At 46.6% G+C, this 18,220-nt stretch overlaps 1 protein-coding gene across 4 annotated transcripts in view; it reads right to left on the bottom strand.

The window, feature by feature from the left end:
• Window positions 1–15,063: 15,063 nt before the first annotated feature.
• Window positions 15,064–18,220, bottom strand: part of LOC125740242 (cadherin-18-like) — a 116,311-nt gene continuing 113,154 nt past the window's right edge. For all 4 annotated transcript variants that reach the window (XM_049011136.1, XM_049011135.1, XM_049011134.1 and 1 more), the window contains one exon: window positions 15,064–16,367. In XM_049011136.1, coding sequence (XP_048867093.1) covers window positions 15,865–16,367 — 503 coding nt within the window. In that variant the 3' untranslated portion in view covers window positions 15,064–15,864. The remainder of the gene's footprint in view (window positions 16,368–18,220) is intronic.

Below are 18,220 nucleotides of genomic sequence, written 5' to 3'. Positions count from 1 at the left end.
CCTCCCGCCTCTAGGGGGACACTTCAACATGCTGCCGTTTACTCCTGAGTGCCGAAAGCGAGTCTTTGAGCCCCTGGTGTATTTGAGGCTCAGCCCTGCTCGGATCAGCGTGTGATATGTAGTGGTGGGATCAGGAATACTCTGGTCCCAATACTCTTGGCGTCTACAAATCAGTCAATGAGGAAATCAGAGCTGGGTTGTTTCCTAGCAATATGACTATGGCACATGATAGCTACAGGCTTAAAATACGCAACATCACTCACACAAAGTAAACTTTTGAAACGCATTTTCTTATTAAACCTATTTATAACGAGTCATATTGCGCTTTTATATTCATATTCTTCACAGTGATAACAAGTATGAATGAAATCAAAATGTGCTTTTATCATAATATAATTAATTTCAGATGTGTGGGGGAAAATATTTGCTTTAACTCTGAGAATTTTGTTTAGGTAGAAATGTTCTACAAATTAATAAAATTTTAGAATCATGTTTCACATACCGTGATTCACATGACTAAGAAAACAGTATCAAACCTACTAAGTCGTAAACAAGGTCTGGTGATGCTGAGCAGTGTCTCCCAATCCGGTCCTCAGGGGCCCCCAGACGGACCACATTTTTGCTCCCTCCCAGCTCCCTGACAGACAGTCCACAGTTTTGCTAAAACATAGACTGTCTGGGGATCCCTGAGGAACATTAATGTAGGGAAGATCACCTCCCTATCCCTCCTATACGGCCCTCCTCTGGATAAACAGCTATTTGGATAGATGGATGAATGAATGACTGGCTGGATGGATGGATGGAATACATAGAATGACACAGCGGTACAGTGAGTAGCCCTCTGGGCTGATGCCTTCTGCGTTGGCTTTTCATCAGGCATCTACCGGCATGATCATGTCACAAGCCCACATGCATACTCACACACATAATCATCATTTCCAGAAATGGCAGCGATGGCAGTTCAGGAGGAGGCTTGACCCACACTAATGACTAATCTCCAGCCCTGTATTAGAGCTTGGGTGCTGTATTTTATGCAAGTGTCCCTCATCCGCCCCTCGGCGAGGTCTATGCACAGATCCTGCCCTCTGGCTCTAGTCAGTTCAGTAGCAGTGGGGTGGGGGGTGGGGGGGGGGACGAGGCTTCCATCAGCTATGCAGGAGATGCATTTCAGTTCTGTATCTGAGTATGTTCGAGCGTCGCTGCTCATATACCTACATATCACTGCCAATTCATCGGCCCAGATCGTCGATTAGATGGGTAAACACCGCAGTCAGAGCATATAATCTATATATAAATATTCCCCATTACTGAGCCTAAGAAGCTTGTGTGGAGAAATGTTGCCAGGGCTGGTCAATAGGTGGCGCCAACTCCTGAGGGGGCATAAACCTGCCATACAATTTCACTTGGCGATTCTCGCCCAGGACACCCACCGGATAGAACCGGCACCGGGCGCTGCTAATTAATAACAACAACAGAATGATAATAAGCACTATAATTATGCAAAAAGACACCATGTCAAGGGCTGTTTGCATACAAACATACAACAAAGTAAAGAACTAACATATAAATTTACATGCAGGTAAAGCTGTGTGAGCTTTCTACAGTAGCTGGGGTACAAAAGAGGCGGCGAAAGACATTCTTCAAAAGTACATTCCTCGTCATCAGCAGCAGCACTGAGACATGCTTTCGCTAATCTGAATTCCGAGACCGCACTGTGCATTTGTGAATTTCTATTTCTCTGTCTCTTAGCAACCAGCAACAATTATTATATGTGGAAATCAGCAAGAACCTGAAAGGAGTAAATATTGCCACGAGTGAATAATTAAAAAGCGCAAACGTTACAGGAGCCTCAGTGAGGGAACACGCCATCAGAACGACGGATCTTACAGCGCGGATGCCAAGAGCAAGCTGGCCAGGACAGAAGTGGCTTTTAAAAGGTTAACTGAGGGATCCGGTAGAGGCTTTCAAAAATCTGATTATCTTTTTTGCAAACTCACTAAATCAGCGACGATGTATGCTATGTTTAATTAATCGTAGTTAAATCATTAATAACCTTAATATACCAGATGCCTATTCATGTTGACTCCCCAGCAAACGGGAATAACCGTGACCTTCCGGGAAAGTTCCCCAATGTGGTGTGTGAATCATCTTGCCTGATGTAAATATCAAATCTTCTAATGCAAAACACATCCCCACATATAAAAAAAAACATTAAAAATTTGTCCAGATGGAGAGGCAACACAGAGTAGGGCGAGTGAGGAGGTTGCGGTTTAAGATGCGGTGAAGCTTTAACTCTTTAATCTTCTTTATGTGTTCAGCTGTGTGACTATTTGTCGGTCCTGTTTTTTGTGGGATGCAGGGCTGCCAATTCTCACGCATCAGGCGTGACACTCAAACTTTCAGACTCTCATGCTTACACAAGAAATCTTACGGCAAATGTATGTCATTCCGTTATAGACCTAAAATTAGCTATTAGCTACATCAAAAGCATTGGGGTAGTTCGCAAACCCTACAGACTATTTACAAGGTAATGAAACAGTCACTGCATACCTCCTGCAGCTCAGAGTATGTAATCCAGCTGAAGGTACGCAGGATTGGACCTGGATGGGAGACCAACTAGGAAAGCTGGGTTGCTTCTGGAAGAGGTGTTGGTGTGGTTGTCGTGCTAGACCATCCTGTGCTCTGTGTGTGGCTCCCAGTACAGTGATATGGACACTGCGCTCTTTCGAAAGAGTAGTGGTGGTACTCTGATGTCCTGGCTAAAACTGCCCCCTGTGGCTCTATGAAATACAGCCTCCTAATCATCCCCAGTATCTAACTGGTGAATTCTCTCCTGGCCCTTCACCACCTTCTGCTTCTGTGTGGTGAGTGTACTGGTGCAGAATGGCTGCCGTCGCATCATCCATGTGGGGGCTGAAGTGGCTCCCCACTGGTTCTGTACAGTGCTTCGGGTGTCTTGAAAGGCTCTATATAAATGTAACTTTCGTTCATTCAGATACATATAAGTGCAGACAATTCATTCACATGCATGTGTGCAGACTTTCCTAAAACCGGAAATCTCACTCCAGCCTTCTGACCAAGTTTATGGTTTATGGGACCATCCCCCCCGGTGGCTAAGAGGTATGACGTACACGCCTGGTCCTCCACACGTCCCTAGGCGCTACCCGCAAGCCAAATGAGGGGCTCCAGCGTGCCGACGTGCTGTTTGGCCCATGAAAGGCTGTTTGGCCCAAGGCGCAGGGCTTCCGGTTCTGTCACTGTGTGAATTAAAACAGCAATTTCTACACCCCTCTACTAGGATGTAATTTAGGGATCCTGCAGGAAACGGGAGCGGTCCTTGGCAGGCCCCACCTGGCCGTTAGAAAGCTGTGTTATGGAATTAAGAGAGAGACCCGTGATCATGACCCCCCCATCTGTGTACAGTCTCAGTACAATACGGACCGCCCTCCCTCCGTGAAGTGATTATTACATTATTGTAAAATTTCAGTGCTGGGTCAACTAACGGATGGCATCTCTTCAGGCAGGGTGTGTGTGTGTGTGTGTGTGTGTCTGTTGGTTTACATAGATCACATTTGGGGACATTTTGGTCCCCAAAAGTGCGGTAAAACCTAAAACTTCCTTACTTTTGGGGACACTTCTTCAGGTCCCCATTTGATAACCTCAATTTTATAAAAATCTGTGAATGCAATCAAAAAAGTAAAAGTGCCAAAAGTCTTGTATTTTGGTTGGTTACTTATGCTTAAGGTTAGGGCTGAGTAGGGGTTAAGGGTGTCGTAATTGAGGTTTTTCCCATAGAAATGAATGGACGGTCCCCATTTACATAGGAAGACCAACTGTGTGTGTGTGTGTGTGTGTGTGGAGCAAAGGAGGGAAACAACAGCCAAATGAGTGTAAAATGTTCAGTGGCAAAAAACAGAGTATAAACAGAGAGCACGAGATGACAAGTGATTGGTAATATTCGCATGTGGGAGTTTTACATACAGAAATATGTTCTGAGGGCAGAATGAGAAATAATTGGTTCAAAGAGATAACGAATCAATTTGTGGAGGAGGTGGGTCCAAGTAACTAGAGGAGGAGGGACCAAGACATCTGATTGGTCAGTCCCGCCTCCTCTAGTTGCTTGGATCCACCTCCTCTACAATTCGATTTGTTATCTCTCTGAACCAATTATTTCTCTTTCTGCCCTCAGAATATTTTTGTGTAAGCAAAACTCCCATAAGCGTAACACTTAAAACTCATAGAGCCCCAAACCAAGATTCAGCACTGATACATCACTAAGGAAGCAGAGCTCAAAACATGATTCAGAACTGACACATCACTGAAGGAATATTCAGAGAGCCCAAAACATGATTCAGCACTGAGTTTGCAAACATGTCACTGCACACATATCAGGAATGATAGCTGTGCCAGAGGCGGCATCGCCTCTAATGCTCTAAAGACACAAACTTCCCATGTGCTCTAAAGACACAAACTTCCCATGTGACGCTGACATAATTGGAAGCTTGAGGTTTATTTTCACACATTATAATGCTCTTTTTCACGCAGCCAATCTTTCTCTCTTTTGAGAAATAAACACACATGCAGGTGAGAGTGAAACCTGGGGTCTGAGTGTAGGATCAGCCATTTATTGACCCCCCCCCGGAGAATGTTAGGGGGCTAAGGGCCTTCCTGAAGAGCGTTGCAGAAATGCAGATACCCCATCTGGCTGAGAATTCGAACCGGCGACCTTCTGATCACAGGCACAGAGGCTTAAGCGGCTAAGCCACAAACCTCCCCCCAAAAACAAATTATTAGGGTGACGCATAAAGGGGAGCGACGTCAGGGAGCGTGAAAACAGACCTTGGCATCTATCCTTCCTGTTTTAACCTGCTTTCCTTCCTCAAAAGAGCTCTTATTGTGAATACTGTATATATTAAAGGGAGGGGGTGACTCAATCAACTCCTGGCTGCTGAAATTCAAAAATGGCATTTAATGATTATTCCCTCGTCCTGCTCCCGTTTGGGAGCGGCGGGAAAAAAAAAAAAAAAAAAAAAAGATAGGAAAATCCATGGCCATCAGCCGTGTCATTATGTTTCAAAGCATTTCAGCGCGATGCTGGAGAGTATCTAATTTCCCACATAAATTGCTGTACGTTTCCTCACAGCCACGGCGTATCTGACAGCTCATTCTGCAGCCATAATGCAAGCCCGTTCGGCAGGTAATAGCCATGTCTAAATAATCACACAGCACAGAAGTAGCACTTGATTATAACTGTTGTTTTCTGTTCATCAGAGGGGACTCAAACAGCCGATGCATAAATATGAATTAATGCAGTCTGACATTGTAGGACCCCGTGTGTGATACTGGGTCTGTATTACAGACGCAAACAAACATTCTCCTGTTTGGAGACAAAGTCCCCAAAGCATTTTAGCAAAAAATAGGCGGCTCTGGATTTAGTTTTCACTCATTTAACTACATAACTTATTTCATTATGAAAAGCAGATTAAATTCTGGAGGCTTTACTTACTTGCAAAGCAGGATTTGCAAACACTGGCATGTTGCAGCTAAATGATTTCCACGAGGCTGGTGAAAGCACCACCATTGACCTATTCTGGATAAGTGGATGGATGGAAGGATGGATGGATGAATAACCTAAACCAAGCCCTGTGCATCTGTCCCAGAGTCCTCATTCAGCGCATCCCATCTCCACCGCATTCGACCAGAAGATTACGTCCCCCTTCCAGATGGAGCTAGGGAGGCGCAGCCCCCCCCTCCTGAGTGGTGGTGCCCCCCCCCCCCCCCCCCCAAACGCTCTAACCTTATTACTTTTCCTTTCATGGTCTCACCTTTAACCTACGCTGGATATACGGTCCCCAGACTCATGAGTTATGTTCTATTTATGAGACGCTGGTGTCGATCCTGAACTTTACTAGGGCTGAACCTCAGGGGAACTGGGTGCGCCTGCAATACTGCGTGATCTTTCCCAGTCACCAGTCGCAACACCAGTTAAGTTACTGGGAAACTTATGGAAATCAGAGGTGCATAAAGAATAGAAATAAACAGTTTAAATGACTATAAATTGAACAATATCTCATCTCAAAATTGTGGCTAAGTACAAAATTATACCATTGATAAAGCAAATATGTGGGGGGGGGGGGGGGGCACCAATATTCTTTGAATTAAGATGAAGTAAATAAACCAGGCTTCCCCTGGACGTGGGTAAACATTTTACCAGGGTATGGCTGATGCCCTAACTCTGCACAGTGTGTGACATCACATCCTGTATTCTAATCTATACGCGCCGTCTGATTCCATACTGACAACTTTAGATTTTCCTGGTGTTGGAGGGGCTCAGTGTTCACAGCAAAAACATAACTCCCACACCGATCCGAGGTTAAACGCTTGTCATCCGCAGGTCACGAGAAGTCATTAAGGGTGTCAGGCTTCCAGTCCCCCAGCAGGGCCGTGACGCCAGCCCTCTGTGGGTTCCCGACCTTGTCTTTGCTGGGGCACAAACTTGTCCTCTGGGATGAGGGAGAGAGATTTTTTTGAAGCTGCTGGCTGTGAAAAGCCTCACTCTGTGATCACTGGGATTGACGTTGAAGCGTCGCTATGATGGGGGGAGGGGGGGTGGCGGGTTGGGGGTGCAGCTCTGGAGATTTTTTGAAAACCGTTTGGATCTGCGAAGCTAATGATCCATTCAGATTGAGAAGGGAAAAGAACTTCAGTCAGTGCGGAAGAGATTTTTTTCTTGACAGTTATCTACAAACCAAAGAAATGGAGCTGCTGTCACACAAGATCCTAAATATATATGGAAGAAAATATGACAATCCACAAACGCAGAAATGGTATACATGTACGAAAGGCACATATCAGTCTATAAGGTAGATAGAAATACAAACGATCAGGTATATGAAAGTGAAGCTCTTTAATGTGACATCATCATCAAGGGCCGAGGATGATGTCATCATGACTCGCCTTCTCATTCAGTGACCATGTGGAGGGGCGGATTCCCATGGGTCCACGGGCCAGAAAATGGTGGAGATGCAGCATTTGGAGTTACACCGGTCAGAGGCAGCATGGTCCAGATGGGGATCGAAGCCCCACAAATGAAGGCTCTTGTTTTCCATGTCTCAAAGCCAGCATAAAGTGAACTGCATTCTGTGAGTACATTCCACCATGAAGGTCTGCACTACTCTGGACTGCAGAATGGGGGAGCTATGCATGGTAAACATCAAAAACCTCATTCATCAGTTTCAGTCCTCGGGATCATGTTCACTACTTGAATCACTGACATACCCACTAAGCATCCTGATTTCAAACTCCCATAATAACTTTACCCTGTTACCAGTGTTAAGTAGCACTATTAACCTGAGTCCAGAATGTGCTTTTACTTTGTATTATTAACCAATCGTATATCACTGTGAACTCTAGCACAGCTAAGTGCTTTCTGATGTTTAAATTAACGATTAAAACTATGGAGAATGTGCGGGTGTGAGAGAGCTTCCTGTCTGTCAACTGTCCTAAAGAGCAAGAGGCTGAATACCAAATTAATCTCATATATGCCATTCAGCAGTGATAGGATAAGGCAGATACCGGTGACAGTGTGGCTGATAGGGAGGTTGTTGGTTCAAATCCCAGGGTAACAGCGTGATGTCACCATTGGTCCCTAGGGCAAGGCCCTTAACCCCCACACCCCCAATTGCTCCAGCCAATGCATGACCCTACTTTCTGAAATGCACATCATTTTGGATAAAAGCACCTCATAAATAAAAATGTAATGAAAAATGTAATCAGTTAGTTCGCGTGTAATAATATTTAGTGCATTTTTTACAGGATGGGCACTTTGTGAGAACTCTGCCTGCTGCATGCCGACATAAAGACATGTTGACCCCACCCCCCACCCACCCCGGAGAGCGTGTGTGCACTGCTGACGTTAGTGAGCAGGGCTGGGCCGGGCTGTTAAATGTGCCCGAGTTTATACCCCACAGAGGAGCAGCTTGTCTCCCCACCTGGAGGAACGGATTATAGGGATCTAGCAGATAAATCGCTGCATGGCCTGGGAGACGCCTTGTGCTATCTGAGGACATCTGAAAATGAGTTTACTGTAAAATCTCAACTTTTACTTCCGCACGTCCATTGATCCGCACATTCATTGATCAAATACCACAGTTCGGAAAAGGGTTTCCACACATTCATGGCTGTTATGGGGGCAGTTCGTGGCTCGGCAGGCTAAGCCTGTCTGCCTGTGATTGGAAAGCTGCCGCTTGGAAGCCAGCCTTGGCAGGACAGTCACATATCTGTGGGCCCTTGAGTAAGTCCCTTAACCCCCCAGCTCCATAGGTGCCACAGGTGTCTCACCCCTTGCTGTGAGCCCCAGACTTGCTCTCACCTCCATATGAGTCTCAGTAAGAGCTGGAGAGATGCAGGAGAAAGAACTTCCCCATTGAGATCAATATAGCACCAATATAATTATATATTATCATATACCACAGTTCAAAAAAAAAATATATATTTTTTTTTAAATCATGATTTATATATAAAATAAAAATATATAAATATTTCTCATGTTCCCAGAGTATGTCATTATAAGAGTTTAATCTATTTGGTCATGGGTGTTTATGTTGCTAAGCATTCTGGGAAATGTCCACCAGACTCCTCTGCATTGATGTGCTCTGCATTTTAAACCCAGTTAATATTTCACTGGCATAAGGGCCACAAACTGGCCAGCGCCCGCGTGTGTAAGAGAGGTTCTTACCTGATGACGCTCCTCCCCAGTCAGATCAGAGACCCATTACCCCATAAAGATCCCCGCGCGTGCACCGAGCACGTAGAGGTTATCCTGAGCACATGTGCCAGGTTACAGAGCGGGAGAAAAGCACAGCGCAGCCGTGTTCAGACGTGAACGAGGCTTTTAAAACGCAAACCAAAAAAGCGCAGCTATAAACTGCTGAAGCGTAGCTGGGAGTACAAAGCAGCCCCCCCATCTTCGAAACCACCACCCCAAGCTACCTTGAAGATATTTAACTAACAAGGACCACCTGGGCTTCATTTCCTCGGCTACCTGGAGGCTCAAGTCACCATAGCAACATGGAGGCTCTTCCAAAGCCATGTTCGGGCTGGTCTGCTGCCTCCTGCTGGTTCACTCATGTTATACATCTATTACATTCTTTTATGGATGGACTAAATTTTATTACATTTAGATGTTGGAAGGAATATCGAACTTGGTTGGGTGATGATGATGATGAACACCATGCTGCGAATCTACATCTCTGTAACAATCAGGCTAGGCTAACATCACGCCGCACCTCTTCCATATGTCACAGTCTTTTGTCACTCGTCGCCCTTAAGGCGTGGAATCGCTTCTTTGATTAGCCATTGTTTTGCTGATGGTGCAATTAACCGGGGATAAAATGGCACTACAGCCTTGATTGGGCCGAGTGGCTATTCTGTGCCAGATTACACAAAAATGGATGGATTTAGTGATGAGGGTCCTGATCAGGTGGGCAGATTATAATCATTAGCAATCACACACACACACACGTTCGTGTACCTATCAAAATGGGGACCCATTCCATTAATTTCTAAGGAAAAAACCCTAATTCCAATCCAACACCCTTAACCTCTACCCTTAACCTTATTTATTTACCTAAACAAAACATAATACTATATGCATTTTTACTTTTTCGATTGCCTTCACAGCTTTTTATAATAAAAGTTTTATACAAAGAAGTGTCAAGTAAAATTAAATATCAACTTTCAGCATGGACTTTCAGCAGACAATAAGATTTCATATTGATTTAAGGACAACAGTTTTATTCTATTGGCTTAGAAAGACACATTCAAATAGTACATGTTACACGTGTGTGTGTGCGCATTATACACACGTACATGCACACGTGGGGACTGTGACACCCCCACAAGTGCCAGACTGGCGGCACAAACACCTATTGCAGTGTGCCTCCCGCCTCCCCAGTCTGCCCTCGCATCCTCTTTAAAGCCATTATTCATTTAATATCTCCTGATCATAACACATGTGGCGTCAATAATTAACAAGGGAGTGATGAGCCTTCTGGTTAAAGAAACACTCTGCTTTTATTAAACATTAATGACTCGGCACTCACTCGCAGTGCAGCTCCCTCCTCCACCCTCAGATGGTGTTTCTCTCTGTCTCTTCACCAGCTCCCATGCAGCTTCTCCATCCTTCACTCTGATCCACCTACCTCTGCTTGTTTGCATTACGTGGGAAGTGAATCAAGGGGGTGCCACAGGGATTAAAATATCCCCCCCAACCCCCCTAGAAATTGTATAATCCCACCCTGAAATCTTGTAATGGTGGCTACATGGTCGCTAAAATTCCGGTTAGTTCAGCATTGGTTAAACGGCTGATATCACTGCTGATTATTCAAAAGGGAATGAGACGCTTCTGCGATGGGCTGGCCCACCCATCCTGGGTTGTTCCCTGCCTCGTGCCCATTGCTTCCGGGATAGGCTCCGGACCCCCCCGCGACCCAATAGGATAAGTGGTTTGGAAAATGGATGGATGGATGGATGGAATGAGGTGCTTGTTTTATTCCGGAATGTTCTTCGCTCCTTGGTCTGCTGGTCCACCATAGTGTATTTGGATCTGTGATACACTGGGTAGGTAAATGCACATCTCTTTAGCACTGCTGGGTCAAACCGTTTGGCGCAGTGAAGGAGGTGGCGACAAAGGAGGTGCTGATATATAAAGCATAACAGAAGGAGCAGGATCTCACAGCTGTGGGATCATTTTCACCTCGTCTCCCTGGCTGTACACATTCATAAGCTACGCCCTATTCCCAAGGACTCCGACAGCAAATGCTCCCATAGTCAGAGTGGCTTTGCAACAAACTTACTCTCCTGAAAGTCTGCACACTGTTGTCCTTTTTCCTTGGAGATGTATGATTTAATTTGAGAATCACAATATTGATACTGCTAAGTGACGGCTGACTGCAGTTTATAAGGTAAGGATGTACCCTTGTACAGACAGGAGAGGTACTGCAATCTCTTCAGCTGACATAGTTTGATATAAAAATCAAACAATAAAGAGCAACTAAGACTATCTAGTGGGAAAAGCAAATATATTTTTAGTCTCATGTATGGCTGAAGATATGATGTTATTTTATCATCTTCCGGTGTTTTTAGACATGGGATTTTGACAAATAAGCAGATACTCTGAATGTGCAAGGAATTGGGAGCATCTTGGTACGTTGAGGTGCAGACGTTAGGGTTTCTGACCGGTGTTAAGGCTTCTGACCAACATTAGGGTTTCTGACCGGTGTTAAGGCTTCTGACCGGCGTTAGGTTTTCTGACTGGTGTTAAGGCTTCTGATCGGCGTTAGGGTTTCTGACCGGTGTTAAGGCTTCTGACTGGTGTTAGGGTTTCTGACCGATGTTAAGGCTTCTGACCGACGTTAGGGTTTCTGACCGACGTTAGGGTTTCTGACCGACGTTAAGGCTTCTGACCGACGTTAGGGTTTCTGACTGGCATTAAGGCTTCTGACCGGCGTTAGGGTTTCTGACCGACGTTAAGGCTTCTGACCGGCGTTAGGGTTTCTGACCGACGTTAAGGCTTCTGACCGGCATTTGGGATTCTGACCGGTGTTAAGGCTTCTGACCGACGTTAGAGTTTCTGACCGACGTTAAGGCTTCTGACCGGCATTAGGGTTTCTGACCAACGTTAAGGCTTCTGACCGGCGTTAGGGTTTCTGACCAACGTTAAGGCTTCTGACCGGCATTAGGGTTTCTGACCAACGTTAAGGCTTCTGACCGGCATTAGGGTTTCTGACCAACGTTAAGGCTTCTGACCGGCGTTAGGGTTTGTACCTGCGAGTCCCCAAACAGAGCAGTAGCTTCCTGGCCTGCTGTCCAGCTGCTTACATAGCAGCAGCTGGGGCTCCCTAACCTCCAATACTGTTCTTTTCCAAACCTCGACGGCCGGTAGCATGGCACAACCTCTCTCACACCAGCCCCGTGATGACGCAGAAAGGACAGGCACGGAGGAGATGGCTTCCATTGATCATGGCCCAGATATAGATACTCAGCTGATACAAGTTACCAAGCCTGTTTCCAGTCCCTTAATGGAGTAGACGAGCCAAAGGAGAGGAAAGGTACTATTCAATTAATACTCTGCTTTTATGTACGTGCATGTGATCAGAAATTTCAATTAATGCTGAGATGAAGCTACCACTCACTTATTGCCTCATTCACACGCATTACATAAAGAAACTAATTAACACGTGAGCAATACCCAATTCAGTGGCCCAGAAGTAAAGAAAAAGCTCTGCGTGTAAAGGAGTCGATCACGGCGTCCTGTTTCTGTATGTTCGTGACGTGGTCGTAGATGTGGCACGCAGAGGCTGGTGCAGCGTGTTTCAGAGACACATGGGACACAGCGGGGGGGGGCATGTCATCGGTGCTGTAATCGTCCCGTTTGCGTGGGCTCAAACCTACTGCTCTGACGTTTGACGTGTGAACGTGTGCCCTGTGACAGACTGGCACCCCATCAAGGAGGTCCCCAGTTCTCAACTTTGAAGGAATCGGACATTGTTTTTCACCCCAGGATCCCAAGACAGTCCGCATTTTTGCTTCCACCGAACTCCCAACACGACTGAACCAAGCAATCAAGAGCACAGAATGCCTGTTGGGAAGCGGGAGGGAGCAAAAGTGTGTGGAAAAATGTGCGAGATGATGACAGGGTCCCGTAAACACGCCATTATCTTAAATGACATCTCTGCTCTTCCCGGCGTTCACTCCGTAACATCAGGAGGGATACGGAGTGAATTAACTGCCTGATCCTGGCTCAGAAGCATCAGCGCAGGATGACCTCATCGTGAGCTTCAGGATATCATCGGATAAATCCCGCAGAAGATAAAGCAACCAAGTGAGGAAACGGTATGGAAGTGTGACAGACACGATGCAGCGTGTCCGGAAAACCTGCATGAAGTTGTTTTTCAATATTAAAATGAAATATACTGTTATACAACATTAGGCATTTTTAATGACTGCATATAAATGTCCAGGGGAACAGGCTGCCACTTCTCGGTCCTCCCAGGCTGCCACTTCCCAGTCCTCCCAGGCTGCCACTTCCCAGTCCTCCCAGGCTGCCACTTCCCAGTCTTCCCAGGCTGCCACTTCCCAGTCCTCCCAGGCTGCCACTGAGTGGGTCCGGCTCCTTATGGCTGCTGCCTTTCCTTGCCTTTTTCCACATCTATCCAGATTTATAAGCAGGTTTTATGCCTTAGAGTCGCCAAGCTGTATTAAAAAGAGTCAGAACCAGAAAGGCAACTGGGCCAATTTCAGAGGGGGGTGGGAGGTGCCTCTTCAGCTTGGTTACGACATGAACCTGACGTGTTTCACTGGAAAGAAGGCACAGCGATGAAAGGTACAGTACCAGGTAAAGCCCCCAGACCACTGCCTCCACATTGGCTCTGGGGGGGGTGGGGGGTGGGGATCCTGTTGGGACCGCTGGTTTGACTTTGTGCGGAATGAGCGGTTGCTAGGGGAGTCCCGAATGAGGCTCATTACCGGCACTGTGAGGGAGCGTCAGTTACGGCACTTTGGCCATGTGGCGCGTTTCCCTGACAGTGATCCGACTCGCAGGATCCTCATTGCTGGAGTCCCGAATGAGGCACATTACCGGCACTGTGAGGGAGCGTCAGTTACGGCACTTTGGCCATGTGGCGCGTTTCCCTGATGGTGATCCGACTCGCAGGATCCTCATTGCTGGAGTCCCGAATGAGGCACATTACCGGCACTGTGAGGGAGCGTCAGTTACGGCACTTTGGCCATGTGGCGCGTTTCCCTGACGGTGATCCGACTCGCAGGATCCTCATTGCTGGAGTCCCGAATGAGGCTAATTACCGGCATTGTGAGGGAGCCTCAGTTACGGCACTTTGGCCATGTGGCGCGTTTCCCTGACGGTGATCCGACTTGCAGGATCCTCATTGCTGGAGTCCCGAATGAGGCTCATTACCGGCACTGTGAGGGAGCGTCAGTTACGGCACTTTGGCCATGTGGCGCGTTTCCCTGATGGTGATCCGACTCGCAGGATCCTCACTGCTGGAGTCCCGAATGAGGCTCATTACCGGCACTGTGAGGGAGCGTCAGTTACGGCACTTTGGCCAGGTGGCGCGTTTCCCTGACGGTGATCCGACTCGCAGGATCCTCATTGCTGACGCCCATGTAATACCTGGCTGCGGCAGATGGATGGCCATTTCTGGAGGGTGGGACTGGACAGTGTGTCAGTCTGGGGGGTTGCCAGCTGGGATCCCTAGAAGTTTCGCCGTGTGGCGGGTGTGACAACGCGCTGCATCAGCTCATGCTCCCCAACCTGACCTGACCTGTGGTTGGGCGTGTGTTGGAGGTGGACGGAGGGGGGGGTTGGGGACTCAGCCTCTTTTAGTGGCTCCTCTTTTTAAATCTTTTAAGGACAGTTGTTTTGTAGGAAAAGTATCACTGGGAGTTACAACGAGTGCAATTGATGCAATTAAATTTTAAAATTTTAAATATTTGAGTTATAAGCTATAAATCATCTTGCCTCAAAACTCTAGAGCTGAGGGTGAGATCCTTGGAGCCTACATGGTCAGATATACATTACATTATGGGGACCATTTATTCAGTCCCAATAAGGGGAAATTCAACTTTATAAAACTCTGTGACTATGACTAAAAATGCCAAAAGACTTTGGATATCTATGGTTAAGGTTAGGGCTGGGTAGGGGTTAAGGTTCTCATTGCTGGGATTAGGGCTTTTGCCCGTAGAAATGAATGGATGGTCCCCATAAAGATATGAGTACAGCGCTGTGTGTGTGTGTCTGCGTGTCTGCCCTGGGATGGACTGATATCCCATCCAGGAGGTACTTCTCCCCTGTCTTATCACTTCCATGTGACCCTAGCAAGATAAGAGGCTAGAAGATGGATGGATAGATACAGTACAGACTGAAAGTCAAAATATACGCCATTTCAACCTTGTTCTGTAATATTATGATGATATCAAATAAGAAAACAGCTTATTACATATTTAAAATATATATATTTTAGAAATGAATGGCAGCCCCAAAGTGATTCAGGTCGTTACAGATAAGGTAAAATGAATTCTTTGGTACTTTATTTACAGTCGCTGGGTTTCACTGAAGCTGACGTCGTGAACTGCAACTGAGACGTTTCACAGCTGATTTACGGGGATGTAAAAAAGAATAAAAGCCACCCACGCAAAAGAAGCCAATTATCGCCCCCGGAATACAGTTATCCAATTAAAAGCTATGAGCTCTCAGTTATAGTAATACAAATGATTAGGGGGGGAAAAGTGGCCTTAAACTGGGTTAGTGAATAACTTACTATAGTATATAAAACAAAAAAAAAAGAAAAGAAAGTTGAGAGTTGCCCGAGGCATCAAAGCAGAACACAAACACAAACTCGGACTTGTTGCTGTTGTCTGTGCTACATTAAACGGAGGTAATTACCCCATAAAACATAAAGCAGCAGGTTGGTTTTTCACTTTCAACATTAAAACCTCCACATGGTGTTTTTGCTCCTGGGTTATATAATCTTATTAACCTGTCGTTTAACAGTAACTAAAAATGGGAGGGGGGGGGCATTAAAATTCACATCACATATGTACACTTATCTGGAATTATGGACTTTATTCAGCAATAAAAAATATACACAAAGGAAAAAGAAACTTTCCCGTTATCTGTATAGAAGGTTTTGTTTCTTCCAAAATTATTTTTTTTTCCACTTGTAGAACCCAGTGAAAAAGGGCAGTCAGCTTTACCGCGATAGAAACCGCGGAACGGCAGCAAAGCTTTCACCTTTATTTTTGAGTAAAGCGGATGGGACGCTGTGATCTGTACAGGCTGACCGGCTAGGTCGTCTCGTCCGGCTCCGATTCGCCTAACAGCTCAGCCAGCTTGTGAAACTCTGGTCCCAGGTCGTCCAGGTAGCTGTAGTCCTGCTCTGAGGAGGTGCCGGCCAGGTCCAGCGAGCTGACCGTGCCCGTGGGCGAGCCGCGGCCCTCATACGCGTATGTCTGCAGAGAGTCGTAGGGCGGCACGCTGGTGTCCACGTCCGCCTCAGCCAGGCGCTGCTCCAGGTAGGTGTGGACGTCCTCCTCGTCCAAGAGGGGCGAGGGGCTCCCCCGCTTGTGGTTCTCCCGCTGCTCCTCCGGCACGACGTCCCGGCGGAGGCGCAGGTCTTCGGCACCAGCAGGGTTGCGCAGCGCAGCGATGTCGAACGCCTCCGTGTCTTCCTCGCCACCGCCCTCATCGTCGTATGTCACCACATTCTCACGCACATCCTCCTCGGAGATGATGAGCGGCTCCTTCTTGCCCTTCTTACTTCGGAGCGTGATGAAGAGGATCACGATCGCTACGGAGAGGAGCATCATATGCATCACGTCAGTACAATCACGATAGGCCATTAGCTCACGAGCATGATCAAAACCACGAGAGAGTGGTTACCTCCATTCAGTGTTAGCTCACAGTCACAATAGCAACATATAATAGCATATTTGCTCACAATCGTCACAGTACCATTAGCTCACAATCACAATAGCACCATATGACAGAGCAATTAACTCATAATCAGAACAGCAACAGTAACTTACAATCACAATGCCAATAGCTCACAATCGTCACAGTGCCATTAGCTCACAATAGCACCGTATGACAGCACCATTCACAATCACGATAGCATCAGTAACTCACAATCCCAAAGCAACATTAGGTCACAATCAAGACAGTGCCATTACCTTACAATCGTGACAGGTACAGCACCTTCAGTTGACAATCGTCATAGAGCCATTAGATTGTAATTTTAATAGTGCCATTAGCTCATGATCACAACAGCAGCATTAGCTCAGAGTTTATACTGCTAGAAAGGATAGGAACTATCAGGGGCACCCATGGCCTCTGGAACAGTGGCAGGGTTCCTGCCCTCCTGGATAATTGTGAAGATGTACAAATAAACTCCTGTTCTGTCCCTCCCCAGCCTCATCAAGACCCCATGTATGTTTTGATTCCCCACATTTTCCTTCAGGCTGAAGATGAAACAGCCATCTCTTGCTTTTTCTTGTACTCCAAATAAGTTCCCGGCTCCATCACCCACCCCCCCGTGACATTCGGCTCTGTTTGTCGCTTCCTGACCACAGCACGTCTTTTGGCATCAAACAGCTCAATATTACTCTGTGACATCTGTCAGATAAAAAATGTAACTTTTTTTGTGAGCTCATCCATCTCCTTTGAGATTCCTCTCTCTCTCTCTCAGTAAAATAGCCCTGATAAAAAAGAGCCTCAGAGCAATTTATTCAATAGAGTCTGTCATTGTTTAAAGCATTACACAAGCCGGCCTTTTATTTAGGAAGCGGTCAATGTTCTCCTTCCTGCACAACATGCTGAAGTGTTTTTTTTTCCCCGGCCTTTGAGGAAACGCAGTGAAGCACGGCATTGCGAGTCGGGTATGACCGCTGGAACCACCCCCAGCAGAAAGCACTTCGAACCCCAATGGGCTGAGACAGAACACACCACTCCCCCCCACCCCCCCCGCATTACAAAGCGCCGCTGGCTTCCCCGGTCCCGCGTCGAGATTCACAGGCTTGAAATTACTCTTTGTGAGGAAGGCCTGGCTGGGGGGGGGTGGGGGGTGGGCACGGATGTCTCCATCTTCATGTATGTGCAGAGAGTGATGCTTTCTGAACGGAACATTTGATTCTGAATAACTGAGGGAGGGGCTTGTCTATTTCTACACTGGGGGGTGGGGTGTCACCTTCCACTCCAGTCATTAAATGCTCACACCTGCCCATCCTCACAATGTCTCTCTTCTTTTCGCAGCAAAGCAGACTGGCAGAGACTTGAGCAGGCAGAAAGATGTACAGCCCCCCACCCAAGAGATTTTCACCCCAGATTTTCCGGCTTTTTGTTCACTAACTGGGGTAACTGGGGTTCTGCAGACTTCCTACAGATGAAAGATCTGCCACAGTCACATGCAGAGTTAGCGGAGGTCATATTTCTGCACTGATGCCAGTGATTTCATCCTGCCAAAACAAGCGTGACCTGTAGTTAAAAGGTGTGGCAGGTGCTTTGTGTGTACTGTCATACATTCTTCAGAGCTGAGCTATATTTAACCGTTAGAGTCCCTTATCTGCGTACTGGGAGATGAGAAACGGTTTGGACTGACAAATCATGGGAGAGTTTGCATCTCCTGCACTTTGAGCCCCGGAAACA

This window comes from Brienomyrus brachyistius, chromosome 4 (assembly GCF_023856365.1).
Source record: "Brienomyrus brachyistius isolate T26 chromosome 4, BBRACH_0.4, whole genome shotgun sequence".
Taxonomy (NCBI): Eukaryota; Metazoa; Chordata; class Actinopteri; order Osteoglossiformes; family Mormyridae; genus Brienomyrus; species Brienomyrus brachyistius.
The sequence above is the reverse complement of the archived record's forward strand: the minus strand, read 5'-3'. Positions and strand labels throughout refer to the sequence as shown.